Raw genomic sequence first — 16,354 nt, 5'->3', positions numbered from 1 at the left:
GGCCACCGCGACGCTCTCGACGCTTTCGGTCTGAACGTACAGTTTCACTGTTTACTTGTGTAGTGTGTTTTAATAATGAACCATCTTTGTATAATCTGCAGCATTAGTTCTGTGAAGATCTCTTTCATAACCAAGTAAAATTGGTGGCAGTGTGTGTGGCTCTCTGGTTGAACTGGTTGTTGGGTCCTGCAGGGTCTTGGAGGCCAGCATAGCTGAGAACAAGGCCAGTCTGAAACGAACCCACACAGAAGTGTGGAGCGACTCCCCCAACCCACACGACAGGAAGAGGATAGACAACTGCCCCGTGGGTCTGAAAAATGTCGGCAATACCTGCTGGTTCAGTGCTGTCATACAGGTGGGCACACACACACACACACACGCTCATGCACACACACTGACAGTCCAAGACAATTAAGACTTTAGATAAACTATTTTTTTGATTCATCTCTTTTATTTCTCTGATAATTCTTTTCATTATTTATCTGTTTATTGACATTTTCAAATAAAGGACAAGTACCATAAGACCAAGGACAAGAAACAGCTCAACCAAATAGAGTTGGAGAGATGCATTAACAATAACAATAAAAAGTTTAAAAAAAAAAGAAAAAAGAATGACATAGAAAATAAAAATAAGAAAAAATAAATTAAAAACCTAAAACGTTAAAGCAGAAAGCTAGAGCTGTGGGCCTCACCACAGCTCCAACAACACCACTGAGACTCCAATAAGTCATTCAGAAATAACTCCAGCTCTGGGACATAAACAAAGACGTGGTCCCACAAACTTGAAATTTCCCAATGGAGCCTTCAAAACACACCTGATCTTTACAAGTCTAACAAAGTTAAGGACTTCTCTGATCCAGAGTGTGTTCGAAGGAGGAATTGGAGATTTCCACTTTAGTAAAATCAGCTAAAAAGGTAACAAATCTGAGGAGGAAAGTGGTATTGTGGATGGAGATGCACTAAACAATGCAGTCATTGCCTCAGACTCTATGAATCTATGTGTAACCTTTGATAATGATCCAGAAATGTCTCTCCAGACGGAGCAGCAGGACAGGACCATGATTCATCTCTAAAACCTCCCCCTTCTGTCTTCAGTCATACTAAACTTAGAAGGACCAGACTGTTGTAATCCTCAGTGCAGTCCTAGGTGGTTGCACCTAATTGTTTATAATTCAGAAATCCTATTTGTCTCCTGCTGCAGACAGCAGCAGACCAGTGTTTATATGCTGGAAAATACTAGAAAGACTTGTCCTGAGGCCTGGAGCCTGTGGTAGAATGTGAGCTGAGCTGAAATATGCCAGAGCAACACTGGATACATCATCACATGGTGGCAGGCTCCTGTTTGTAACGTAACCTCTTTAACACGTAGAGTAAGGCACTGCTTGAACCTGCTGCACTCAACAACAACACACGTAAACAACAACATCCAGATCCTGACACTCAGACACAAGCTTCATCCTGCTGTTGTTCTCTATCAGCATTTGGTCCAGTGTTATGTGTAACAAAGTGAACTGAAAACTGATAATGAGTTTGCTACACACAGCCAATTTAGGAACAAGCTGTTTGGCACTTTGAAGAATATGTGGCAGGTATTTTGATAAAGCTTTTGTATCTTGTGATGTCTGCCATTACAAATACTGTAATGTATTGTGCTCAGGCCTTCGCCACCTTGGCCCTAAAACAACCCAGAGAAAACCCTGGTTCTCAATCACTAGAATCAGTTCATAAAAAGATTTGTTCAAAAAAAATCTTTTAACTGAATCATTCAGTGCTTGGTAGGAGCCCTGGCTGCAGGGTGCAGAGTCTGACTGCCAGCCCATCATAACTCAGTTCATGACTCAGCCCTCTCCTTTTTACTTTCATAAACAGACTATAAATCTGAGCCTGTAGAAGCCACATGCGAAACGTGTTGCTCTGAAATAAATAAAAGAAGATCCTCATAATCCAGTCCAGTGTGCAGTATGTTCCCACTATTTGTGGTTCTCTTAACTAGACTATTAGTTTGTTTATGCCCTATCTGTGACATTTGAAAATATAATGTTAAAACAAATAAAAATTTGAATGACCAAAAAGAAAAGACTTACGCCAGGAATACACTGGGAACTGCCGCGACGTGATACGTGAGCGGGGCGGAGCGGAGTTTTTTAACTGCTACACCAGGCACGGACGCGACGCGACACGGCTTCACTGTTCGTTGTTGCAGCTGTCAGCTTCACCTTGTCAAGCTGCAGTAAATGAGTGCACTTTATGCATCTCAACACATTTTTACATCCTTCCTGTTAAAATGGATTGACAGTACCTTTTTCACTGGTAATTTGCTGACTATGTAGGGTTTGCAAGTGCAGACTATATTAAATGGTATCAATTAACATGATCATGGATCCACAATGTAAAAAAAAAACAAACCCCATAATGTTGCACTGCTACTGGCTTTGCCTCTGGTACATGAGACATTTATTTTAATCACTTTTAAATGTAATATATTCGTTTTATACACAGTTATCTGTAGTTTTCTACCTGTTGGAGGGCCGCGTAGTACGCGACGAGGAAATAAAATAGACTCGGCGCGAAAAAGAATTGAAACGCCGCGCGACGGCCGCAGGAGTGCGCGTCGCTCACATGGCCGGTGGAGGAGCTTCCATTGACTGAATGGGTGCGAGCTGCTGTCGCGCGACGTACGTTTCGTGTCGCGGCCGTTCCCAGTGTATTTCAGCCGTTAGTCCTGAGGCTCCCATCCTGTTGCGGTACTGATGCGTTCTCATGCACATACGTTCGCAAGTGACAAAACGACACGTTTGCGAACGGCACAAACACAAGCCTACTTTCAGCACTACATTCAGTAAACGACACATCCGCAAACATATCATGTCATTTGCAAACATCATTGTGTCGCTTGTATTACATTCAGTGAACACATCACTGAACATTCCTCCACCAGACTGCTGAGTGATTCAGTGATTCAGTTTGACTGCTGACCTGCACCAGGCTCAGTCACTTGATTCAATTCAGTTCGTTCACTCAAACAATTCCTTTTTCTTTTTGAACGAAACGTTCTCAAAAGAGGCGAAACAAGAGCTGAGCTAAAAAATCCCTTCTGTAGCTTCTTGTAGCTCCTCAGCACATTATTTAGAAGCGTGAACAGCTGTCTGACATCTGGACTGTTATCACTTCCCCCATCACCTTCAGTACTCTGGTCACATTATGCAACATGCTGCAGTAATTAGCAAATAGGTCAGGGTCACATCATATGTTTGTATATTCAGCAAGAATAACCACAATAAACATTAGTTTTAATCAGGACAACATCAGACGGTCTCATCTATCTGTTCATTGCATCTTCTCTTGATCCTCCAGTCTCTCTTCAACCTGCTGGAGTTCCAGAGGCTGGTGCTCAACTACTCTCCTCCAGCCAGAGTCCATGACCTGCCTCGCAACCAGAAGGTGAGACCAGCGCCTCGCCACCTGTCCTCAGTGGACTTGTTTGACCTGGGTGTGTGTGGAGCAGTCATGTGTAGTTGGTACATTACCTGCATTGGATCCTGAGCAGGCCACTCAAGAAACACTCATTCAAACAATCCAATAACATTTTAAATGTAGGCTTCATGTATTTGTATTTGTAGTTTTGTTAGCACATGAAAGATATTTAAAACAGCATATTAACTCATTGAGTGCCAACCACGTAATTTCTCGTTTTTCGTTCCCATGCGTTGAGTGCCAAAAACGAGATTTCTCGTTTTTTGCTTTTTTTTTAAATTATGAAACTAGACACTTTAACACACCTTATGTGTGAATTTGGGGACTCTACGACGAGTAGAACTGAAATAGATGACGATCAAAAACTCATGACAGCTCATGATCTGGAAGTTTTTATCATAACTCAGCTTTTGCAAACGGAGTTCTGCATGTGGATGCAGCGCAGCTGCTCTGCTCTCACCCACGAGGCTCCAGCAGCTCGGAGCTGAAACAGGAAGCTCTCAGCCGACAGTCCCGCCCGGTCTTCATCTGGAGCAACACCGTGTCCTCCCCAAGGTCCCCCCCCGCCCCCGATGGTGGTTTTGTGAATAGAACAACATTTGTGTATATATTTATCTTACACGAGCCCTTTGATCCAGAAATGCGAGTGTCAGAAGAGCGACAGGCACAAACAGAGCACCTTTCATAAAATACGCTGTATCTCCTTTTCTAGAAAAAAAGGAGGGATTTTGGTGAAACCCAGCCATGTTTAGCTTGACTTTTCTCAGGAACGGAGGCACATAGAAACAAATGGTTTGTGGCCATTTGAAGCATAAAGTTTCACCTTTCAAATGAGCCACAGTATGTGTTGGTGGCAATAATATAGAATACACTATGACTCTACAAAAATCGTCAAAAATGGTCTAAATTGCCGGTACACTTGACTAAAACTTTGGAAAGGAGCGCGGCACTCAATGAGTTAAAAAGTAGAACAACAACAACAACAACATACAAAGTATACAGTAAATAAAGCAAATGTGCAGGAGAAACCAAAAAACCCCTAAGCGCTTGTCAAGTGGTCCTCCTAAAGATAAACATTCAACATAAGTTTAATTTACAGTAATGTGAAGAACAACATGAAACAATTAGAAAAGAGAGAGAGAGAGAGAGAAAAGCAATATTGTGTGGTGATGTAAAGAAAATATGTGGTTATGCATTGTTCAACTGGGCCAATAGAAAGTGAATTATTTGTTTCTTAAAATAATTCATGCTTGTGCAGTTTCTAAGGTGGATTGGTAATGAATTCCAAAAGTGCGGACCTCTAAGTCTAATTGAGAACTGAGAGAAAGTAGACTTGATGAAGATTATTTGCTGACCTAGTGTTGAAATGAAATACAGTTTGGAAACAGATTGCAAGTAACTTGTGAATGGATTGATAAATAGAAATACATATTTGAAAAGTATTTACAGCAAAAATAGGAAGAATACTCAGGGATTGAAACAGGGGTGTGGATCTAGTGAGTCTGTTAGAAAATGTTATCATTTTGATGAATCCTTTTTGTAAGGTGAGAATACAGTTGAGGGAGCTCTTGAAAGTACTTGCCCATATAATATTACAATATGAAATAAAAGGATAGATCATAGTATAATATAAATGAATCAAGAATTTACCAGACAGTAGATGACGTATTCTTCTGATTACTCCAATATTCTTTCCAATCTTGTTTGAAATAGACAGAATATGACTTTTCCAAGTGAGATTTTCATCAATTAAAATACCTAAGAATTTTGTTACCATGACCCTTTCCAAGATGTTATTGTCAATATAAACATTAGGAAGAGAGTTTGTTGATTGTTGACTTCTCGGAGTAAATAAGATATATGAGCTGTAGGAACCTTTCAACTCTTCATCTTCCTGTGAAAACACTGCAGAAGATTATTCTACCACAGCCCAGAGTCAACTGAGGGAATTAGAAAGTGTGCTAGTGTAATCCAGTGGTGGAAAAAGGGCAGACTGCTTAACATTTCAGTCATGAAGCAGACTGAAGGTAATGTTTCTAGTTGTATATACTGTATATCAGTGCAGCTTTCTGACTCAGACATTCAGTAAAACAGTTTCCTGGGTTTCAGTTAAACATCATTACACACCTGTTGTGGACTCTAAACTCTTAACTGACCGGTCCACTGTGTTGCTGTGACCAGGAGCACAGGAACCTGCCCTTCATGCAGGAGCTGAGGAACCTGTTCTCCCTCATGGTGGGCTCCAAGAGGAAATATGTGGATCCGTCTCGAGCCGTGGAAATCCTCAAAGACGCCTTCAAGTCCAGCGAGTCTCAGCAGGTAAGCCCACGTCCGTCACACCCTTTTCACACACGCCGGAATATATGATGCTGCTGCAGCGTTACAGCAGAGACAGGACAGTCCACACCCTCCATCCCTGTTGGGAGAGTGTTGATAAGATATCACACACACACACACACACACACACACACACACACACACACACACACACACACACACACACACACAGCTGGTAAATACAATCATTGGTGGCCAGGTAGAGTATGTGAAATATTTCAAGGTGGAACTCATAATCTAGCAGCAGAGTGTAGCGATAACACTGATTTTCATTCTGATCCCATACCAAATAAAACCAAAGGTGGTATTGCCGATACCGATACATTTTACAAAAGCTTCACGTATGAAGAGGGAGGAAACAAGAAAACAGACAGTTTCAAATTATAGTTTTGCAATGACACTAAAACACAGATTACCTTTCTTTGGTTTAGTTTTAATTGTCAGTGTGACGTTGCAGCTGAATCCTGAGATTTGACGCCTGTAATTGATCACGTTGTGTGTGTCTGTGCTTTGCCTAACAGCAGGATGTGAGTGAGTTCACCCACAAGCTCCTGGACTGGCTGGAGGACGCCTTCCAGATGAAGGCTGAGGAAGACAGGTAACCTCAACTCCCAGCTTCCCAGAGGAAACAAGGACCGAAACATATCAGTGCTCTTCCACCAAAAGTTTCTTTTCAGGAACTAAATGCTTCCTGTGGCCCGTTGTCGTCTGCGTTTCAACGATTATGCAAATGATAACTGAAGTAAATAGCCTTTAGTCTTAAAATCACACACATATTATTTTGATTATGCATGATGAAAAACAAGCATCTAGAAGCAGTGTTGGACTAGAAAAATATTTAAATTACTGATTACCCCTTTTAAAAGTTTCTGTTCTGTTTACTTTATTTCACAAGTATTAGTAGTAGTTACATTGCTAGTTACATTTTAGTTACTCCTTTCCCTCAACAAAACAAAACTAAAAACCAGAACAACTTCCAGCAGGACAGCGGAGCGGCCGACACTGCGTAGCCCATGATGGGTGCTCAAGTGTGGGTGAGAGAAGCGGGACTGGGCTGAGGCTTAAAGGGATAGTTCAACATTTTGGCCAATTCACCCATTGCCATAATCCCTATAGTTTTAGGAGTAGGTTCTTTACCTTTAATTGTCGGTACAAGCTATTTTTAGATCGGCGGGGCAGAGACATGAGCTTTGCACAGAGCACAGTACTTTCCCCTTTCCCTCATCAAACTCATCAAATACACAATCCAACAACTCCCAAACGCTCTGGTGGACAAGTTGTGACCTGCACATTCACTACGCTACAATAAACATGTATAATTATGTAAAATTACGACACATGAAACAAATACTCGGAACTACTTTCATTTTTGAAATCACTCTGCTGAGCAGCCGTGTCTGGAATGTAGTTAAGGCTATGCATTTGCCTTGAAAACAACTCTGTCTCATAATTATACATGATTATTTCATAGCGTGGTGAATGTGCAGGTCACAAATATTGGGATTATGGCAATAGGCCAGTTTGCCAAAATGTTGAAATATCCCTTTAAACCAGCCTAAACATTTTTATTTATATCGATGGTGGAAAATGAACAAATCCACGTAAAACACAAAACAGTGGGCTTGTAGCTGGAGTTGAATATACCACCGGTTGAAACGCTGCGAGTCCTCATCCTATCAGAGATGTCCAGTACACAGACCACGCCCCCAACTTCCTGAACCTTTCAGAGCATATACTACCCCTCGACCGGGGCTGCTTTTTGGGGGAAATGTTTTACCCCGGAACAGAAAATTGAGTTCACCACTTTTAAATTTTTTTTAATTTGTTTTGTTTTGCTTTCAGGGAGGGTGAAAAGCCAAAGAACCCAATGGTGGAGCTGTTCTATGGTCGCTTCCTGGCTGTGGGCGTCCTGGAAGGTGAGAAGTGGGCGTTAAATTAAACCACATCAAGCGAAAAGAGCGCGACGCAGCCAGAGAATCAGAGAGAGATTAAACATTAGGACGGCCCTGATTACAGCAGCCAGACAGCCAGCAAGTTCTTGCCCCCGGTAATGAAAGGTGACCTTGTCTTAATGAGATGTAGTCCGTGTAAAAAAAAAAAGTGGAGAGTGTCCGCATTGATTGTGGAAGACCTTGACGGCTGATTGACATTGCACTTATTATGCATGACAATACTGGCCCAGAGCCAGTGGACTCTGCTGCTCACACAATGACCTCAATGCCTCATGTGTGTGTCCGCTAGCAGCTCCTCTCCTCCTGCTTCTTGTCTTTATTCTAGTGAAAGGGGGTCTCCTCAGCAGTAATTGGTGCGGGCAGATCCGTGCAGCCATTTATGCAGTTGTGATTGTGCGACTGATTACAAGTGAAAATCACCTCGGCTGTGAAAGTGTCTCCTTTTACTGCCTCTTTTCTCCGCTCTCAAAAAGCTCTTTCAGTCGGCCCCTCTGAGCTCATCCTGTGTCTTTTGTCTGACAGGTAAGAAGTTTGAAAACACGGAGATGTTCGGGCAGTACCCCCTGCAGGTCAACGGCTTCAAGGATCTGCACGAGTGTCTGGAGGCGGCCATGATCGAGGGAGAGATCGAGTCCCTGCACTCTGCCGAGAACTCGGCCCGCTCCGGACAAGAGGTCAGAGACACTTTTAGAAGTCACACAAACCCCTCAGATGAAATCTAAGACATACACAAGCAATAACCCACAGTCACGTGACCTCGGTGAAGAGCCCAGCGTTATGAGGCTGTGGTGGAGAGGGAGGGGGGATTAGACACATGGTGTTTGTTTACATTTTTGGACTTGGAAACTGTTGCCTTATGAACACCGACCACGCATGCTATCAACATCAACTGGCCCGTGGTCATCAACGTCCTGCATTAATCGTCTGAGACGCAGCAGGAGGCGTTAACGTTGACATTAAGGAAAGGAATGTGGATGAAACTTCGGCAAGAGGTTGGACTTGTATGTAGGGCATTTAGGAATGGGATGGAGGTGTTGGTGGATAAAAAAAACTGTAATAACAATCGTTATCTGAATGATGAATATGGAGCTTTTAATTTCCTATCAGCATTGTGGCTAGTCAGATGGATTGAACTCAGTAGTGAATCAGTACCTATACAACACAATAGAAGAGAACCATAATATAGGATTGTGTGCTGGAGCCTGGGTTGACCTCCTTGCCCTCATGTGACACCTGTGCTATTCTGGGCTTGACCTCTGGGTCAGTGTAGTCATGCCAGTGATGTCCCACAGCAGCTGTGAGGAGCTCATTACCAGGTAAGTACTCAGATGGGCAGCCAGCCCTGTGGAAGAGCAGCAGGCGGGGGGGGGGGGGCAGTGATGCTCCACATCATCACATCGTGTGGATGTACAGAGTTTCCCAGGGGAACCTTCTCCATACCAACCAGCAGGACAGTCACATCTAACATTCAGATACCATTCACTGATATGGAGATTGGTTGTTATGACAGTTAAAGGGATGGTTAAACATTTTGGCAAATTCACCTATAGCCATAATCCCTATAGTCATAGTAGTAGTTTCATTAACTTTAATTATCGGTGCATGTTTTTTTTGGATCGGGGCAGAGACGCAAGATGCTCAGCTAACGTAATGGAGGCACACGGTACTTTCGCATTTTTGCCCTCATCAAACTAAATACACAATCCAACAACTTGAAAACACTCTGGTGGAGAAGTTGTGACCTGCACATTCACCACACTATAACGTAGAATTATGTAACATTACGACACATAAAGCAAATACTCAGAACTACTTGCACTTTTGAAATCACTCTGCCGTGTCTGGAATGTAGTTCTAGCTATGCATTTGCCTCAAAAACAGCCGTCTCGAAACTCATTATCTCATAGCGTGGTGAATGTGCAGGTCACAACTTGTCCATGAGAGCGTTTTGGAGTTGTTGGATTGTGTATTTGATGAGTTTGATGAGGGAAAGGCGAAAATACTGCGCGCCGTGCAGAGCTCACGTCTCTGCCCCGCTAATCTAAAAACAGCTTGCACTGACAATTAGAGGTAATGAACCTACCCCTAAACTACAGGGATTATGGCAACAGGCCAATTTGCCAAAATGTTGAACTATCCCTTTAAAATGTAGAATTTGATCATTAATTTCAATGTCCCAATGTCTCCTCTCAGCACTGGTTCACAGAACTCCCTCCCGTGTTGACCTTTGAGCTGTCGAGATTTGAGTTCAACCAAGCGCTGGGGCGTCCAGAGAAGATCCACAACAAGCTGGAGTTCCCCTCCATGCTCTACATGGACAGGTGATTGAACTACCACCGCTGTTCTTTAGTGAACTGCTCGTCTGGCTCTGCTGTGAGTGACTGCTGATCTCTGTGAAACCGACACCTGTGCTGTGATCTCTGTGTCCACAGATACATGGACAGGAACAGGGAAATCACAAGGATCAAGAGGGAAGAGATCAGGAGGCTGAAGGAGCATCTGACACTGCTCCAGCAGAGACTGGAGAGGTACGCAGCTCCCGTCAACAACGTCTCCTCTCTTTGTCTCTCCTGCCCTCCTGTCCTCTTCCCGTCCTCTGATCCTCTGCTCTCCGATTCCTCTCAGGTATCTCAGTTACGGCTCAGGCCCCAAGAGATTCCCTCTGGCGGATGTCCTTCAGTACGCCATGGAGTTCGCCTCCAGCAAGCCAGTGTGCACCTCCCCAGTGGAGGACATCGACTCGTCAGCTCCCCCTGGTGGCACAACAGGACAACAGCTGCCTCTACCAAGGTAAGCGTCATGACGACACAAGAAGTTTGATTTGAGCAGGGGCAGAGAGACAGGTGACAGCAACACATTCATCTTCCTATCATAAACCTGCTTCACTGTTTGACCTGATCAAACCTAGGGCTGGGTATCGCTACTGATTTACTGAATCAAATCCATTCTGATTCACATGGTCCAGATTTAATTTGACTTTTGATTCAATTCCATTCAATATTGATTCATTTAGAGATATTTCAGGTTTAATACTAATTTAGCTTGGATATTAAAAGAGATGGACACAGAACTAATGCTGCAAATTGTATGAAGATGGAACTGTCTGACTGGTGCATTATTAAATATAATACTATTTGCAGTCAAAAAGCAGTTACATGAATGCATATTTATTTGTTATTTGACATGGGTGATAATTGAAGTACTGCAGTCAATGTGAACGTTTCAGCAGTGAATGAACACAATAAAATGTAAACAGCAGTAAAGTGGAAGTGACATACGTTAAAAGATCTAAGGGGGCGGCGTTTAGCTCACTTGGTTGAGCTGCTGCCCCATGTTAGAGGCTACAGTCTTCACTGCAGGTGGCCCCCGAATCCTGCATCGGGCGGCCCTTTCCTGCATGTCATTCCTCCTCTCTGCCTCCCCATTTCCTGTCTCTCTCTCTCTCTCCACTGTGCTATCGATTAAAAAGGCAATAAAAAGCCTGAAAAATATAAAAACATCAATCAAAGAATTTCCTGAATCAATATAAACCTTTCAAATGAAGACTGGTATGAATAGGAAAATCAGTTTTGTAAAGCCAGCCCTAATCGCACCAGTGTTCCAATAGATACTACAGGTGATGTTCAGCAAACTGCACAAACCTAGGGATGGAACGATATGGAAAATTTAACATCTCGATTATAGTGACCGAATTATCTTGGTATCGATGTAAAGCTTATTCATCAGGAAACGTTCCTTCAGTGCAAGTTAAAATAAACACTTAAACTACCTTTAAAACTAATTGAAAGGAGTGAGTTGGTTAGTTCCAGATGAATAAAAAAAATTCCGACTAGTTGAAAAAAATGTGTAGGCTATATAACGTACACTTTAACAGGTGTATTATTTTGTGAGAGTCAAGTAATGGCGCATTATATTGTCAGTAACTTTTTGATGACCCCAGTGTTTCCTCCAGGATTTTTTTAAAGAGTGGCGGCGAGGGTGGTCTGATCAACGGGGGGGGGGGGGGGTGCACGCGCGCGGGACCAGATTGTCCGACCCGGGGGGCGGGGGGCTGCGCGGAGATGCGGGGGCATTTCGGCGTCCAATCCTCCGCGGCATGCAGCGATCATTTCGGCGTTTGATCTATTTTGTGCACGAGCCGCGAGCCACCGTATCAATCTTGGCAGGAAGTCACACAAAGAAACACAAGAGAATCCGGTCAATTTTCAAAATAAAACACCGCGAATGACAAACACGTGAGGCCAATGTGTGTACGTTTGTAGCCTATTTAATAATCGAAACAGAGCGCGACAGATGAACACACACAGAGCTGAGGTGCGAAGCGCTTGTCCCCCGGCCGCCACAGAGTCGTTAATTAATGGTATAACACTGGATGCGCTGGTTGATAAGTTTCGTTTTTAATGAGGAGGAAATAAACAACTCAGCTGTGATTGAAAAGCATGAGTCGAAAGTTGTAACTGTGTAGTGGAAAGGGCTGCAAAGTAGCTACCTAATGGTAACTGGTTGTGGAAACCCTGCTTAACATTGTTTTAACATTAAAAAATTTAAATTAAAAAAAAACATCATTCTGAAGGTGTGGCGGCTTTTATTTTGCCATGGCGGTGCGCCACGATCAATTACATGTAGCGGAAACCCTGGACCCGTTACTGAAAAAAGTAGCGCCGTTAATAACGCCGTTATTTTCTAATGCTGTATTTCCCATCACTGCCCATGAGTGTTTGAATTCAGGAATGAACCAGAACAACAGACCGTATGTGAAACTGAAACTAAAAGGTTAAACAAGACTTAAAAAAGCAGCAGTTTGATCAACTTGTATGTGTTAACTTTGTCTTTCTGTCGCTCCACAGCACAGCTGAGCAGGACTCGTTGCCCCCCCTGGAGAGCTCCGGTCCTGCCTCGGGTCCCGCTCCATCTCCCAGCTCTGCCCAGCAGCAGAGAGTACCCATCCACAAACCCTTCACCCAGTCCCGCCTCCCCCCCGACCTGCCCATGCACCCGGCCCCGCGCCACATCACCGAGGAGGAGCTGCGGGTGCTGGAGGGCTGCCTGCACCGCTGGAGGAGCGAGGTGGAGAACGACACCCGCGGTAGGTGTTTGTCACATCTCTGTCACGGTCTCCCACAGTAAAAATGAATTGTGTACCTACTCACTAATGGATTGTACACTATGTTCTCCCATCAGATCTCCAGGGCAGCATAACCAGAATCCACAGAACCATTGAGCTCATGTACTCTGACAAATCTATGATGCAGGTGAGCAGCACTTTGATTTGTGATAGCGAAGCCGTCTTCATTCGTCGCTCAGCATTTTAAATCTTGTTTTGTGTGTTGTGTTGTCCAAGGTGCCGTACCGGCTCCACGCGGTCCTGGTCCACGAGGGCCAGGCCAACGCCGGCCACTACTGGGCCTACATCTACGACCCGTATCAGCGCTGCTGGATGAAGTACAACGACATCTCCGTCACCAAGTCGTCCTGGGAGGAGCTGGTCAGAGACTCGTTCGGAGGCTACCGCAACGCCAGTGCCTACTGTCTGATGTACATCAACGACAAGAAGCCCTTCCTCATAGAAGGTACGTGGTGACGAGGAGCAGCATTGTTTTTAAATCCAGGTTAATAACAATGGGCCTCATTCACGAACCGTTCTTAAGAACAAATTTGTTCTTAAGTCCTACTTACGAAGTTTTTACGAAGATTGTGGCATTCATGAATGTTTTCTTATCCAGAATTTGTTCTTAACTAAGAACAAAATCTACGAACAGTCAGGAGTATACTTACGCACTTTTAGGTGCTGAGACTTCTGCAAAAATAACCGATTATAGCGTTTTCTTTTGTTCTGCAGTTGTATGACATTATATGATTTGAATAAGAATTATTTTCTTATCTTTTATGATGTTTTTAATAATCATATATATTAATAATAATAATTGACAAATCATTGCAGTCTCTTAAAAAACATTATAGACACTTAATTCATATCATATCTTTTTTTTTTTGGGGGGGGGGGGGGGCATACAGCTGCCGATATGATTTTTTTTTTCCTAATTGCGGGCTGCAACAGTGCACTTAATGTAAGTGTTCACACTACACACAACTGTTTTTTTTTCATATGTGATAATTAGGGCTGTCAGAGTTAACGCGTTAATCGCGATGAGATTAATTAAAAAAATTAACACGATTAAATTTTTTAATCGCGGTTAATCGCGGCCCATTTTGTCCTCTGTCTGCTGGACTGGAGGACTGGAGTGTGGGACCTCCAGTCCAGTAGGTGGCGGTAAGGCACCTTCAAGTTGGTTGCTACACAAATATACACAGTCTAACATATATCCACAGCTCCATCCATTGATTTTTTGACGGCTTCGTTGTCAACAAATGCACATGGCCATGTATTGATTTTTTGATGGTGTCTTGTCAACAAATGCACGTGGCGATGTATTGATTTTTTGACGGCTTCTGTTGTCAACAAACACATGGCCAGGCAGAGACGTAGCAAAGTAAAGGGCAATTTCCACTGGATGCAATTCGTTTCAATTCTGTGTGAGTTTCATGCATCATGTGTTATGATTAGGTAGGCCTGCTAGGTCTGGTCTAAAAGTTGTTTGTCTAGAGATTATAACACTTTGGAGTGTTGAAAGTCCAAAGCGCCATATATAATATTTTTAATAGAGATTAATCGCGAGTTAACTATGGAAAAAATGCGATTAATCGCGATTAGAAAAATTAATCGTTTGACAGCCCTAGTGATAATATGATGATATTTATGATGGCACACGTGAGAGTGTGGTCTCTCTGATAACAACCCGAAGAGCTGCATCCACTGCTGACGCTACTAAATATAGCCTAAATATAAAAATATAAACTAAATATAAGCCTTTGTTTGTTTCTTTGTTTCATTCCTGCCGCAGTAGCGCCACTTCACTACTTAAGTTCTTTTTATGTTTGGAGTCTGGTGCTCCCTCCCAGATTTTCATTTGAGCATTTCAACTTTCTTTCTCACTTCACCTTCTCTGCTCAGTGCCTGTGGGTGCTGTGTGCACACGGCCCTGCAGTCTCATGCCCTTTTACGGGCATTGATGGGGCCGTTACCTATGCTAATCCTATGTTAATTAGACTCACCTTTCACACGCCCTCAACTTACGAGGAGATGGCATTCATCAAGTAGGAACACAGCTGCGAACAATTCTGAGGCTTACGAACGCGTTGATGAATCTGACGTAGGGTTTTCTTAAGGAACCTCTTAAGAACAACTTAAGAAAGAATCTAAGAAGGTTCTTAAGAAGATATTGGTGAATGAGGCCCATTTCTCTTTTCATGTGCCTATAGCTGAGCTCTTTTTAAGAACTTTACACTTTATCTATTTCTTTTATTCTACTGTTTTATTCTTCTTTGCTCCTGCTTTTAACTTTATGTTTGTTTGTTTTTTGTTGTTTTTTTCAAAGTATATTTTTTTGGCTTTTTTGCCTTTATTCGATAGCACAGTGAGATAGACAAAGGGGGAGGAAGAGAGAGGGGGAATGACATGCAGGAACCGGGGACGCCTGCGTTGAGGACTGTAGCCTCTACATGGGGCGGCCGCTTTAACCACTGCGCCACGTACTGCCCTTAACTTTATGTTTAATGTTTACAATTTTTTTTTTCTTTTTTTTCTTTTTTTAATTGTTTGTTTTAATTCTGTTTTATGCTGTTCTTTTTAAATGTTTTGTCTTTATGTAAAGCACATTGAGTTGCCTTGGTATGAAATGCGCTATATAAATAAAGATGCCTTGCCTTACCGTGCCTTCACACCAGAAGCGTCCAGAGCGGCAAGCGTCGCGGTAAGAGCGTCTAGAGCTTCAATTTGAAGTTGAAGGAGCTCAACTTTATGCAAATGAGCAGCGTCGCCACCGAAGCAGCAGCCAATTGCACTCATAATTGTGGTCTCTGGTTTCCTGGAGCTGTTTGATGTCTCTTGATTCATATACAGAGTGTAATGGATAACACACAGTGAAACATGGGTAGCAGTATGTGGTCATCCTTGTAAAGTGCGTGGCTGGTCAGCCAGAAGGACACTGAGCTGCAGGATAGATCTGTAGCTCAGTTTTAAAGCCAGCTGTAGTCGCTCATGACGCTTCTGGTGTGTGAACGCACCGTTACACGTCTGTGAGTGTGTGCTGCTTTCACTCACACACCTGCACACTGTTGACATGTTCTCAGACACTCTGACTGAGTCTGTTTATAATGTGAAATATGAAATAGAATGTCAACATGACCTATGGATGTCAATCAATCAAAGTTTCTTAATGTAGCACTTCACAACATCTGGAGTGATGATCAAAGTGCTTTACATGGATAAAAGATACAAAATAAGAAATTAAGATAACCGCAAGAATAAAACAAACACATTAAAAACATACAGAGACATATAAAAGAGGAAGATGTCACCATATACAGTATAATTATTTATAATTATTAATTATTTTCGTTGTAGTTTCTTTTACAATGACAAATAAAGCTTCTATTCTATTCTATTCTATTCTAATTAGATGTTAAAAAGCCATTCTAAATAAATGGTCTTTGGACTTGTTTGGACTAAAGTTCCTGCTCGTTCATAGCAC

General features: G+C 42.8%; 1 protein-coding gene across 5 annotated transcripts in view; it reads left to right on the top strand.

The window, feature by feature from the left end:
• usp25 (ubiquitin specific peptidase 25) overlaps positions 1-16,354 on the top strand; it is a 48,077-nt gene that overhangs the window by 11,975 nt on the left and 19,748 nt on the right. For 3 of the 5 annotated variants that reach the window (XM_085798775.1, XM_085798772.1, XM_085798770.1), the window contains exons 5-16: positions 193-355; positions 3,355-3,441; positions 5,656-5,793; positions 6,333-6,409; positions 7,654-7,727; positions 8,286-8,437; positions 9,957-10,084; positions 10,196-10,291; positions 10,389-10,553; positions 12,611-12,849; positions 12,945-13,015; positions 13,105-13,333. In XM_085798775.1, the coding sequence (XP_085654901.1) occupies positions 193-355; positions 3,355-3,441; positions 5,656-5,793; positions 6,333-6,409; positions 7,654-7,727; positions 8,286-8,437; positions 9,957-10,084; positions 10,196-10,291; positions 10,389-10,553; positions 12,611-12,849; positions 12,945-13,015; positions 13,105-13,333 (1,619 nt within the window). The remainder of the gene's footprint in view (positions 1-192; positions 356-3,354; positions 3,442-5,655; positions 5,794-6,332; positions 6,410-7,653; positions 7,728-8,285; positions 8,438-9,956; positions 10,085-10,195; positions 10,292-10,388; positions 10,554-12,610; positions 12,850-12,944; positions 13,016-13,104; positions 13,334-16,354) is intronic. The other 2 variants (XM_085798774.1, XM_085798771.1) reach the window with 1 other exon arrangement.

The sequence above is a fragment of the Trachurus japonicus genome, chromosome 14, assembly GCF_045865225.1.
Source record: "Trachurus japonicus isolate A0001 chromosome 14, Traja_1.0".
Lineage (NCBI taxonomy): Eukaryota > Metazoa > Chordata > Actinopteri > Carangiformes > Carangidae > Trachurus > Trachurus japonicus.
This window is presented reverse-complemented; position numbering and strand designations above follow the sequence as displayed.